Source organism: Macrobrachium rosenbergii, chromosome 56 (assembly GCF_040412425.1).
Source record: "Macrobrachium rosenbergii isolate ZJJX-2024 chromosome 56, ASM4041242v1, whole genome shotgun sequence".
NCBI lineage: Eukaryota > Metazoa > Arthropoda > Malacostraca > Decapoda > Palaemonidae > Macrobrachium > Macrobrachium rosenbergii.
The window spans coordinates 40,175-52,500 of NC_089796.1; the positions used below are offsets into that span (position 1 = coordinate 40,175).

At 37.8% G+C, this 12,326-nt stretch overlaps 1 protein-coding gene across 1 annotated transcript in view; it reads left to right on the forward strand.

Annotated features, from left to right (window-relative positions):
• The first annotated feature begins 344 nt into the window (after positions 1-344).
• The window catches only part of LOC136836682 (transportin-3-like), a 22,066-nt gene continuing 10,084 nt past the window's right edge, over positions 345-12,326 (forward strand). The window contains exons 1-9 of the mRNA XM_067101158.1: positions 345-1,544; positions 3,244-3,339; positions 3,492-3,657; positions 5,238-5,416; positions 8,589-8,758; positions 9,431-9,598; positions 9,953-10,073; positions 11,230-11,376; positions 11,764-11,969. Of these exons, the coding sequence (XP_066957259.1) occupies positions 1,428-1,544; positions 3,244-3,339; positions 3,492-3,657; positions 5,238-5,416; positions 8,589-8,758; positions 9,431-9,598; positions 9,953-10,073; positions 11,230-11,376; positions 11,764-11,969 (1,370 nt within the window). The 5' untranslated portion in view covers positions 345-1,427. The remainder of the gene's footprint in view (positions 1,545-3,243; positions 3,340-3,491; positions 3,658-5,237; positions 5,417-8,588; positions 8,759-9,430; positions 9,599-9,952; positions 10,074-11,229; positions 11,377-11,763; positions 11,970-12,326) is intronic.

Below are 12,326 nucleotides of genomic sequence, written 5' to 3' on the forward strand. Positions count from 1 at the left end.
CAACAACGCGATAGAAATAAGAATTATAAGCAATATCACGAGAAATATAAGAAGAATAAGTAATATCGCGGGGAAACAATAAGAAAAATAAGCAATTACGCGATAAAAAAAAAAAGTAAGTAGTAGCGAGAGAAAAATAAGAAAAATAAGAAGGAGAACACGAAAGACAACAAAATCAAGCCATGTAGCGAAAAATAAGCAATAGCACGATAAAAAAAAATAAGCGATAATAAACAAATAAGCCGTAAAACGAGGAAAAAATAAGAAAAACAAGCGATAAAAACGACAAAAAAAAAAAAAACGACAACTCTTAACGAAACCGTACGACAACCCTTAAAAACCTCGAGTCGTTACTGAGGCTTCAACACAGGACAGTATTTATGGTGGTGTTTGTGTCATTACTCTCACGAGACGGGGAAGCCACACTTATCAAGTTAAAATTCGCCGCCTTTTCCGCGATCGTCGCTCGGAATGCGACGGGAAACGACCGGACAGAAGTGCGGAATATAAGTGTACTTAGAAAATGCCCGTGAAATAGTGGAAGTCGCCTCAAATACACTCAAATCTACTCCGGTTTTGGCCGTCGCGTTTCTCACGATTTCGAGTTTTCAATTTTTCTCGGGACATTATTTTCGGCTGTGGGCCCCCTTTCCCCTTTCCCTAACAACCCTTATGGCCTCGTTGATTCGTCGGGTGGATTGAGTAGCGCCAAACGGATGAATTATGAGACGTTGGATGAGCAGCAGCTGCAGCAGGAAGAGAATAGAGATAGGTCTAGGGTGTAGGTCTAGGCCTAAGCCGAAGGAGGTTTCGTACGACCTGTTGGGGCTTGAAGTTTCGGCACTTGTATTTTGGCCCATCCCCCTCACCCACCTTTAACCCCCTAATAGCGTCCATTCGCCATTATTTATGCCTATCTTTGGACGGGAGCAGATTTAGGTTAACGGGTCCTCTATTACCCCCAAGGACCGCCTTTTGGAACCTTAAATTCCGGCACCACATTTCGTCCCCTTTACTCCCCTTTACATTTTTGACCCCCTAATAGCGTCTATTTGTCGTTATTTAGGCCTGTCTTTGGACAGGATTATATTTGACTGGCTTTAGGTTAAGGGGCCGTTATTTTGATCAGCGGGGCCGACCGTAGCCCAGGACAATGAAAATTTGACTAACGGTCCATAGCCAAGGCCTATGAAAAGGAACGTCCATCTGCCATTACTTAGGCTTATCTTCGGACCGGATTAGATTAGGCCAACCCTAAGCTAAGTGGTCCATAGCCTAGGCCTGTAAAAAGTTGACCGAAGGTCCATGCTGGTTGATATGGACCGGGGAGGATTGGACGATTTGACCCCATAGGGTTTTAATTTTTTTTTTTTTTTTTTGCGCCTCGGCCGCTGTCGGAATAACCCCCCGGAGAATACTATGCGAAGATGGAAGTGGACATTGCGCAGGTGTTAGCGGCCGTCGACACCCTCTATGACATCCAGACGACGGACCGGCAGAAGCACGACCAGGCCTCCCAGTGGCTGCATCAGTTGCAGAGATCGGTGAGCCCTTGCATTCCTCTTCCTGTGCTAGTCTGGGCTAGGCCTAATAGCGAATTAGCCTAGGCTAGGGTAGGCTTTAGCCGAAGGTTGTAGGTCGCTAGGTATGCTTTTATTTATGTTTTAGTTTATGTTTGCCATTTGTTTTTGTTTATGATACTGTATTTACTGTGTGTCTTTGTTTTTGCATACTTCTTTAAGGGGCCGTTATTGAACACAGTACTGTACCTATTTTGCCCGTAAATTGGTAGTAAACTGAACCAGAGGGGCATGTTATTAGTCTTCAGTTTTACCTTAATATTAGGAGGTCACCAAATTAATATCTTCTTTAGTGGAAGTTGTGTGTGATTCATGTTTAACAATGAATATTTTAGTATAACTACGGTACTGGGAATGTTTTAGTCTGGTTAGACTTTCTTGTAATAGTAGTTCATGCCATTTGGTGGGAGATGGTATGAACTGCTATTACAAGAAAGTCGGCTATGGAAATACATATTCATAGATGGGAAGTCTAGGTGTTTACCAAATATTGTTGCGATTGTTTGTTTCCAGTTATTGTAGCTGAAGCTGAAACATGTTTGTAAGCTTCAAAAATGTAAATTCATCCATAAACACATTAAAGCCTGCATCAACTCCTTTTACATCTGTCAGATTATCCCCCTTTATATATCTTGTTCTTGGCCTTCAAAAGATGTTCCACTCAACATTGTTGTTGTTCATGTGATCTTATTATTGGTCCTTCCTTCCTTTTGACTGGCATTATCATCTTTTCATTTCACTTATGGATATTTCATTAACACTTCTGTGGGATGCCCTAACACCAGCTTCATCAACCTTTTTTGTCCAAATATTTTCTCATATCTTGACTGTATCTTCATTGAAATTCACGTTTTAGAGCGCTTAGCAGATTCCTATGTTCATCTCCTCTCCAAAATTTGTCCAGTTATGTGTTTTGCTTTTGTCTGTTGTGATTTTTCTGAATATATTGTAATTAGATACTCAGTTATTTAGGTATCATCAGTCTTTGCCTTATATAAATATATCTGCTTTGTATAACAAAACTGACTACAGTATGCATGGATTTATTCATTCATTTAGCAAGTCTTACTTCTTTTGTGACCAGTGTGCATCTTTGAAGTAAGAGGTTTGTATTTATGGAACAAATAATTTTAAACTTGGGCTTTTAATGCTGAACTTAGATATTGCTGGAAGGGCACAGTATTAAATATCATTGGATGTCAGTATGGGTTGAATTCTAATACTGTGGTAGGTACTGAATATGTGATGAATTTGTCACTGTCACTTTTTGTTTGATCATACATCTGTTTAGCCTCTTTGACAGGTCCTGTCGGGGGTTAGTGCCATCAGTGCACTAAGCATTACTAAAGGTTGTTTGCAGTGTCCTATAGCCCGTAGCTGCTCCTACTTTTAGCCTTTTCACATTTTCTCCATTCTGCTTCCATTCTTTAATCCTGTTCCCCAACCACTCCAGCTCCAACATTTCACATTATAAAGCACTGAGTGGCTGAATGTGCCGCATCATTTGGCTTTATTACTAAATTTTCCTGAACCAAATCGAATCAGTCTGACAGCAACAGAAGTGCCCATTATTTTGGCAAAGGTGTCTTATAGGGAGAATAATTTATTAGGTTTTATAAGAAAAAAAAATGACGGAGTAATACTTGTTGTTTTCTTTTAACAGGTGCAAGCATGGAAAGTAGCCGACCAACTGTTGCACACCAAGCGAGATGTCAACTCTTGCTTCTTTGCAGCCCAGACGCTGCGAACCAAAATACAGGTACAGGAGAGCAATAGAAAATCATTATATATTACTGATTTTGAAATAGAGTTAGTTGCAGTTATTTGCCTAAAATATTGTAGTGTATCCTATCAAAGTGACATAACTGCACCCAGCGCCCCTAAGTTATGGTTTCAATATTTCTTTTCCAGTTGTATTTTGGAGAACTTCCGCAAGAGGCACACGGCTCACTACGGGCGTCAATGCTCGAACACCTGAGCCACATCAACGAGCACACCTACCAAGGGATCGCTACGCAGCTGTGTGTAGCCCTGGCTGACTTGGCGTTGCATATGGCCTCATGGGAAGATCCTATCTGTGAGTATTTTTATGAATGCAGTACAGACACTGCCCAGTACGAATGAGTTATGTTCCGAACGGCCATTTGTATTTTGAATTGTTTGTAAGTTGATCTTCATGCGTAAAGTCAATACAGTACTGTACATTTTGTCATCTTGAAACACAATACAGTACTATTACAGTAAACCCCCTGTATTCGAGGTGGATACGTACCACACACACACGAATAGCTAAAATCCATGAATACTTAAAACCCCCTCTTAAAAACACTTAGAACTGTGTATTTTGACAGTTCAAACACAAAAAAAACTCATAAAAATGGTTATACCTGAGTATTTTATTAGTTTTATCACAAAAAGTGCATTTACCCATGAAAATGTTCTGAAAATACAGTAATTAGTGAATATTTCTCAGTGAAAAATACAGCGAACGGGCGAATTTTCCACAAATAATGTGTATATATGTTCCATAGAGAAGTCCGTGAACCATGAGAATGCGAATACGGGGGTTGACTGTATACATAAAACCTAAATAAATTATGATAATACAGTTGTTTCTTACCGAACACAATTTTAATTTACAATCACATTTGTATCTGAATGTTTGTGAGTAGGGTAGTGTATCTATTCTGTCCTTTAGGTTCTTCTAGCATAACTAACCTTATTTTTGATTTTTAATTACAGTACTTACATTTTTGGCAATTTGTTAATTTAATATTTTTTTTTTTTTTATAGGTGAGATCTCATGTTTTTGTATTTCCCTTTACCTCTTACTCCTTGCTAATGAACACCATATTCTTTGGAACCTGGAATTTCAAGTCAGCGCCCCCTTTGGGCTTGTTCCATATGAATAGGGTTCATCTTCTGAACAATAATAATAATAATAATCATCATCATCATCATCATATTTGTGTTGTGTTATTTGAGTATCGTTTTGTTTTTTAATCTTTTCGTCCTTGTTCAAGATTGACATTTGGCTTGAAAGTCGACTAGATATTGGAATGCCTTTTTGAAATTACTTATTAAAAAAAAAAGCCTACAATTAGTTTGGTCATAGACAGTCCCTGTAAGAGGTCAGTGCTGTCAGTGCACCTCATGTGGTCCACTGTAGACATTGTTTATAGTTCTTAGCAGTATTCATTTGGCCCCTAGCTGTAACCCCCTTGCATTCCTTTTACTGTACCTCCATCCATATTTTCTTTCTTTGATCATACTTTCCACCCTCTTCTGACATTTATTTCATAGTGCACCTGTTGGGTTTTCCTTCTGTTGCACTTGTAAAACCTTTTTCCCTTTCAGCAGTGAATGTCCTCATAAGTCCCAGTGCTTGGCCTGTGGCCTAAATTTCATATTCCATTCTTTTTCATTTCATTTACAATAACTTACATTCCATTTTGTTCCTACACAAATATAAGCCTTTGTTCTTTACATAGAAGCTAAATCCCTTTGTAAAGAACTTCAGGTTTGTATGTCAGGAAAAATACAAATTACTTTGAAAATTCTTCAGGTTCGTATGTTAGGAAAAATATGAATTGCTTTTGAAATGTTCTTTTTTTTTGTAATGAATGTTTCACTGACATGGTGATTACTTTCCGACAGTGGACCTTATTCATCAGTTTGGACCAAGTTCGAGCACTCCCAACCTAGTTCCGCTGCTAGAGGTACTCATCGCACTACCGGAAGAGTTGCATTCCAGACAGCTCCGTTTGGGACTCAACCGAAGGAAGCAACTGGACGAGTATTTCAAGAGAAAAGTTCCTAGTATAATAGAATTACTGGTAAGTGGGCTTTTTTATTTTTGATTTTCAGTCTTAGAGCTTGGTATGAAATGTTTCTTCTCTCTCTCTCTCTCTCTCTCTCTCTCTCTCTCTCTCTCTCTCACATAGAGCCTTGTGTAATGTTTCTCTTTGAGAGCTTTATATGAAATTCTCTCTCTCTCTCTCTCTCTCTCTCTCTCTCTCTCTCTCTCTCTCTCTCTCTCTTGACTGTTGACTGTTATGGCATATCTTGGTAAAACAGGGAACTTCTTTTCTCTCAGGTATATGTATTCTCTCTCTCTCTCTCTCTCTCTCTCTCTCTCTCTCTCTCTCTCTCTCTCTCTCTCTCTCTCTCTCTCTCTCTCTCTCTCTCTCTCTAAGTGATTTACAGAACCTCACAAATTATAATGAAGGGCAAATGATTAAATTCAGGGGTTTTGTAGGTAAACGATAAAAATAGTCAGAGGAGTGTGTTAACATTAAATACATTTTTCTAACTTCATTTATCTCATAGGGAAGGAAGTTACAGCAGTATTATTTTGAAGGTGTATGTTTAAAGTACAGTAATCGTATGCCTCTTTATCTGTTCTAAAAAAGATGGATATAGGGTTTTTTTGTCAGTTTGTAATGTTTTGTAAGATTTCGTAAATTTAGCTTGGTGGTATCACTATTATTTTTGTCGTTATTTCTGTTCAGACTTTTTCCTCTTTTCATAGAATGATGGAAGGTGCTGCAACTCTTTCTAATTAGGCTTTTGTTGAGCAGTTGTACCAGTTGAACTAATAGTGTGTTTGAGGTGTGGCTGGCCATTCTGGGTTGGAAGATGGACCAATGCAATCTGAAATGTTTGGGGATTTGAAGGTGTGTGGGTGTTTTGACTGCTACTAGCTATGCCTTGATTCCTCCAGAGTTTATTTAGAATGCTGTTGAAAGCATTGAATACTTTTGTGTAGAACTCTCAATGTTGAGAACAGTAATTTCGTATAAGGTCCACAATAATGAATCCATAGAATGTGAGGCTATAAAAATGTATAAAAAGCTTTCGAACCCTATCCTGGGGTCCTGAACCCAGGATAGGGTTTGAAAGCTTTTTATACATTTTATAGTGTCTCACATTATATTGATTTATTATTGTGGACCTTATACAAAATTGAATATTATTTTACTGTATAGTCAGTGAAATTTAATAAGCTTTCTCATTGGGAGAAATGGTGCTTAGTTTTAATTTTGTCCACAGTGCAAGCATTTCCTTTAAGATTGTTGGATGATTAATATTTAATTGTGATAGTAAGTGATAGTCCATTGCTCTATAGATGCAAAAATTCCACAGTGTGTCACAGGTAATTTTGGTATATGGTTACAATTATGAGTGGTAGTGGATTTGTAAAATGTAATTTTTTCCTTTTCATACCAACTGGAAGTTAGATGGAAGGAGTATGCCTAGAAATATCATATGATAGACCACTGATGAGAAATTTTATTATTTAAGAGGTGAAGAGGCCGGTGTGTGTATGAAGTGTGTAAGCTAATTGCCTCGTTGTTGTGTACATGTAATAGGCAGTGGGTGTGCTGTCCGTATTTGGAAGTTGAGGGTACATGGAAAATTTTGTAAGGTGCATTACACTCGTTTTTATCGAAGTAATTTTTCGTAAGGCCAGCACAGAAAAAAGAAAATGATTGCAGTGCGACATTCTGCTCCTTTAACTGTATGATTAAGATGTTTTCATCAATACAGCAGTCTTTACATACAAACTTTATTATGCATGTCTGTACTGCATGCTGTCTTTCATTCTGGACACTGCTCTAAGACTTAATACAGTGTATCAGTCAGCAACTGTCAAGTTCCTTAGAAAAAGAGAAAGTCATCTACAGGTTCTGGGTTTATCAATCGGTAGTTGGTATTTTGTAGGTTTTATTTCTAGGCCATCATTTTTTTTAGTCATTTTGTAGTGTTACGGTGTTGGCAGAATTTTGGTAGTAGACTGGGCATTGTTTTAATTTAGTGATATTCATAGATTTTGCATATTTTGAGTTTAGACTTTGATCATTCTTTAGTAACCACAGATTTGAAAAGTGAGGTATGTTGGACGAGTGTGAAGAATGTGGTAAGTATATAGCCTGAGGAAGGTAGCAGAGTGTATTAAGTCATGCTAGTAATAAGGACTGCTGTAAAACTAGTTCGTTGTAATGCTATGACCTCTTTAGTGCAATATTTTTTAAGTTTTTATCTTTGTGTTTTTGAAAAGTTAATACTATACTGCACAGTCAGACATCTTACTGCACATTAGTAGATATTGTAAGGTAACTTTTCATTAATCCAAAAGTTTCTCATATCAAAAGAATCTTCTCCCCTGACACTTAATTGAAATTAAGTTTTACTTTCATTTTGATTTAGTTTTCCCACCTTTTTAGGTCACTCAAGTTTAGTGCCAGAAGGCAAGTGATTCACACTATCGCCACCTTTGATCGTGCCCGCTGTCCAGGTGCCTCACGCCTACTCAGCCTTTGACAGCAGGATCACCACAAAATCTTTTCTTCATGACGTTTACCACTGCAGCCTCATCTTATCATTCCCTCTGTAATCTGCCAAATTCCTCATGCAATGCCATGCAATGGGAGAGGCTGCCGTGATCCTGTAAAACCTTCAGCGTCGCGTCCAATCTTTGCCTCATCTGTTACCTGTCTCCAAACATCTCCAGTAACCCACGTCACTGTTTGCTCTTAGCAGCCTCATAGCGCACACACTCATTTCTGGATCATCACCTCCTTACCACATGGTTGCGCGTCGGAAACGAACAGAGAAGTTCCATCTATTTGAACTGCATCCACACCATCCCACCATTATTTTGTAAGCATACCCACATCCGTGTGACCGTTGCATCCTAACATGTTTTTCTGTAAGTTTTGAATTTATGTTCTCCTGGATGTCACACACACAGACAGCACTTGAGTGAAAGTCCACCTTTGTGCTGCTGGTATAGACCATTCGGTAAGGGCGAGGTATATTGTAGTGCTGTAATTAAGGTCTTTTGTCGCTGAACCTGAGGTCAGAACGTTTAAACAGTGATTGGGAATGGCTTTGGCGTGTAACAGGCTGCTATAGGCTTGCTTGAGGTGAGGTTTGTTCAGGTGACTGATGTCACGAGTTCAGTGAAAGAACGTGATTTAATCTGTACGCCCTCTTGTGTTTCAGCATATTGCAGTCAACACGGAAGGAGCGACCAAAGAGAGCACCCATTTGAAGGCCCTGAGATGTTTAGCATCATGGTTTAACATCCATACCGAAGAATGGATCCTCCTTACCAACACTTGTCTAGTAACAGACATCCTCAATGTTGTCAGAAATCCCCAGGTGTCTGCACGGTAAGGAACTTAGTTTTGCTGCTTCATTGAGATATGAAAGGGTAATTTATATTTGTATAAAAACTTATAATTATCATTATTGTCATTCAGAAGATGAATCCTGTTCATATGGAACAGGCCCAAAGGGGCCATTGACTTGAAATTCAAGCTTCCAAAGACTATGGTGTCATTTGAAAGAAATTACAGAATATAGTAGGATATACAGAAAGATCAGTTATTAAACTAAGATAAATTAACAGGTTAATAACTAAATAGAAAAAAATAATGTTTATTAAAACAAGGAGAATTGTTTGAGGGGTAATAACTAAATAAAAAAAAATAATATTAAAAGAAGGAGAATTGTTTGAGGGGTAGTAGTGTATGCATCTTTGCTTGAACATTTAAGATTCTAATTGCACAACATCTTCAGGGAGACTGTTCAGCAGTCCAACGTTTTGAGGAATAAAAGACATTATTATGTATATGGTATATCGGAGAACCTTTGGAATACCATTGTATCTCAGATAGCATAAGGTTTAAATGACAGTGCTGCTTCTTGACAGAGTGAATTTGAATTTTAAAGTTTTCAATGATGCCAATATTTGGCCAGTCTTGCAAGTGGTTATCGAGTATATTTTACCCGGTCAAAAGGCCACTGGTTTTTCTTTATTGAATTCTTTTCGTTTTTACCAGGTTACACGAAATAGCCACAGACTGCATATGCTCTGCTATGATCATGTTGGAGGCCGAGAGGATTCAACCTCTCGCAGAAATGCTGTTTGCTGGGGTGCTGCAGTTGGGTGAACCTTACCACATGGCTGTTGCTCTTGAGGATCTCAACGCCATCACTAATTATGCAAGGTAGGGTCAAAATTATCGAGCCTTAGCCCTTGTAATGATATGAAAACTACTGGAATATTGTTGTAAAAAACGTTATTTCATTCAGAAGTTTGGTAAACATTCAGCAATATGCAAATATTTGCACTGAGCTTCAGAATTACAGGTGGAAAATATTCAATTCTTTTGATCATCTGTGGCATTGATAGGAGTGTCTTGCGAAGTGATCAATTTTCTAAACCTATGCCTCTCGAATGCCAAGTATGTCACCCAAGATGGTCATGATTATTTTTTGAGGAGGTTGTCTTACTTTGAAAATATCTGTGCAGCTGCCACGTAAGTGACAGGCATTGATTTTATTTTCGTTTCATCTCCTAGAATATTCTCCGAACTTGGGGAAACCTTGGTGGAAGTTATGGTGAATCAGCCTGACCAAGGATTAGGATCCTTCCAGGTGTTACACCTTCTCCTGACCTGTATAGGACACCATGATTGGGAGGTAATGTATTGTTATTAGCCCTTTTCATTTTATTTTTAATTGTAGGTCATCATTGAATAATTATAGTACAGCTAAGTAGGTGTAGGCCAAAAGGAACAGATGGAGAAGTAAAAGAAAGAAGGAAATGCAACTGGGCCATAGGAACACTGTAAAGGACGTTGAAAGTAACATATACAAGGTGCCCTGCAAGGCACAACCTCCCAGTGGTGTGTTAATTACAGAAACAAAGATCATTAGGATACAGTATTAGAAGTTGCATCTGACAGATTTTATAATTTTTCTAGATTTAAAGACATTACTTTTAAGTACATTAGTACTTCAGTAATCTTCATAAGTTACTTTACCTAATGAACTGCTGTTTCCCTCAGAGACCCTATATAATGGCATAGAGGATTAGTTTCAGTTCACTGCATGGCTTTCTGGAAAATTCAGCGACAAAGACCTCTTTGTTTTTTTCAAGTTCATGTGATATTGTGAGAATTTTGTTTACATTACATTCTAGGGAGTGGGTTTCTCTGGCCAAATTACTCATCCATTCGTAAGACTTCTGTAAAATCATACTAGTAGAGGAAATGTTTAAGAAACTGGTCATTAAGGGTAAAGATTAAAAGTGATATTGTATCAGGTGTCTGAAGGTTATTAAGGGTAAAGATTAAAAGTGAATTTGTATCAGCTATTGTCATTTTCCATGAATTTCAGTATAGTCCAGATATAAAAGATATCTACAGTATATCTCTAAAAACAACCTAGTGGGCATTAATTGATGTAACTTGTTCATATATGTCAGAAATCACACATTTTAATTCGTGGTGGTTTTAATAGACAAATGAGTTTGTTTTTGCTTTTCTTGTAATGTGTGTGCCTCTCTCACTGCCAGCAGGATTATGTATGGTTTTTTACAAGTTTTTCCATAAAATTCAGCCTTGTTCAAGAAATAATTGATTTGGTTTTTTGTATTTTATCTTAGACCCACCCAAGTTTGAATCTGAGTCTTGGAATTTTTTTTAACTTTTTCTTTTTGGTTTTGTTTTACTAATGTGTATTATAGGGAAGTAGTTGATTATGCTTTTTATGTTTACTAGTGTGTAAATAAAGAGAGATGGTTGATTCCTACTGTTAATAGAAAAGAAGAATTCAGCATTCCTTTCTTTTGCAGGTCGCAGAAATAACGTTTAACTTCTGGTACAAGTTGTCAGAAGTTGTATATAGGAAAAACTGTGATACTGTCAATGAGCAGTTCAAGCCCTACGTTGAACGATTGATAGAAGCACTTTATAGGCATTGTCAAATTGAACCTGATCATGTAAGTTCATGTCTAAAGTACTTTTGAGACTTGCTTCCTTTATTTAACTTAGGGTTTTCTTTATATAATTAATTCAGATGTATTATCAACCCCTTTGTTTTATTTTACGGCAAGTATTATGGAAATATTTTTTACTCTAATTGTCTGTAAAAAATAGTTTAAAAGGCCAGTGATTTGAAAATCTTAGCTTTCAAAGGAGTAGCCAAAAGTAAGACTTTTGAGATTATGTTGCCAGCAATTTATAAGGTCATAGTATTGTATTTCAATACTTCTAATCTATTTTAAAAGGACATAAACTATACATTATCTTTGTATCTTATTTTAATACTTCTTACCAGTTTTTAGAGGACATAATCTATCCCCCTTTTTTTTATTTTTCTTCTGTAGGAAAGCATTCTGGTGCAGCAAGACGATTTCTACGAATTTCGTGAGAGGGTCCAAGAGCTCATTAAAGACGTCGTCTTTATCTGTGGCTCGAAGCCCTGCTTCCAGCAGATGGCTCACATACTCCAGTCGCCTGACGTCACCAAGAATTGGAATCTGATGGAAGCCGCGCTTTTCATCATGCAGAGCGTTGCGAAAAATCTCATACCGTAAGTGAATCGGACAACTGGTGAAGATGTCCCTCCAAGTTCACTCCCCATAGGCCCCTAGCTGTACCTCCATTCATATTCTCTTTCTTCCATCTTTCTTTCAACCCTCTCCTACTAATTGTTACATAGTGCAGCTAAAAGGTTTTCCCCCTGTTACACCTTTAAAACCTCGCTCTCTCAATTTCCCTTTCAGTGCTGAATGACTTCATGGGTCCCAGCGCTTGGCCTTTGGCCTAAATTTCATATTCTATTCCATTCCATTTCTGAGTTCACTGGAGTTAGAAATAGTAAGCCGTAGTGACCAAGGGTTAATGTTAACTCAACAGTTCTGGTGATACAGTGCCAGTAACCTGAACT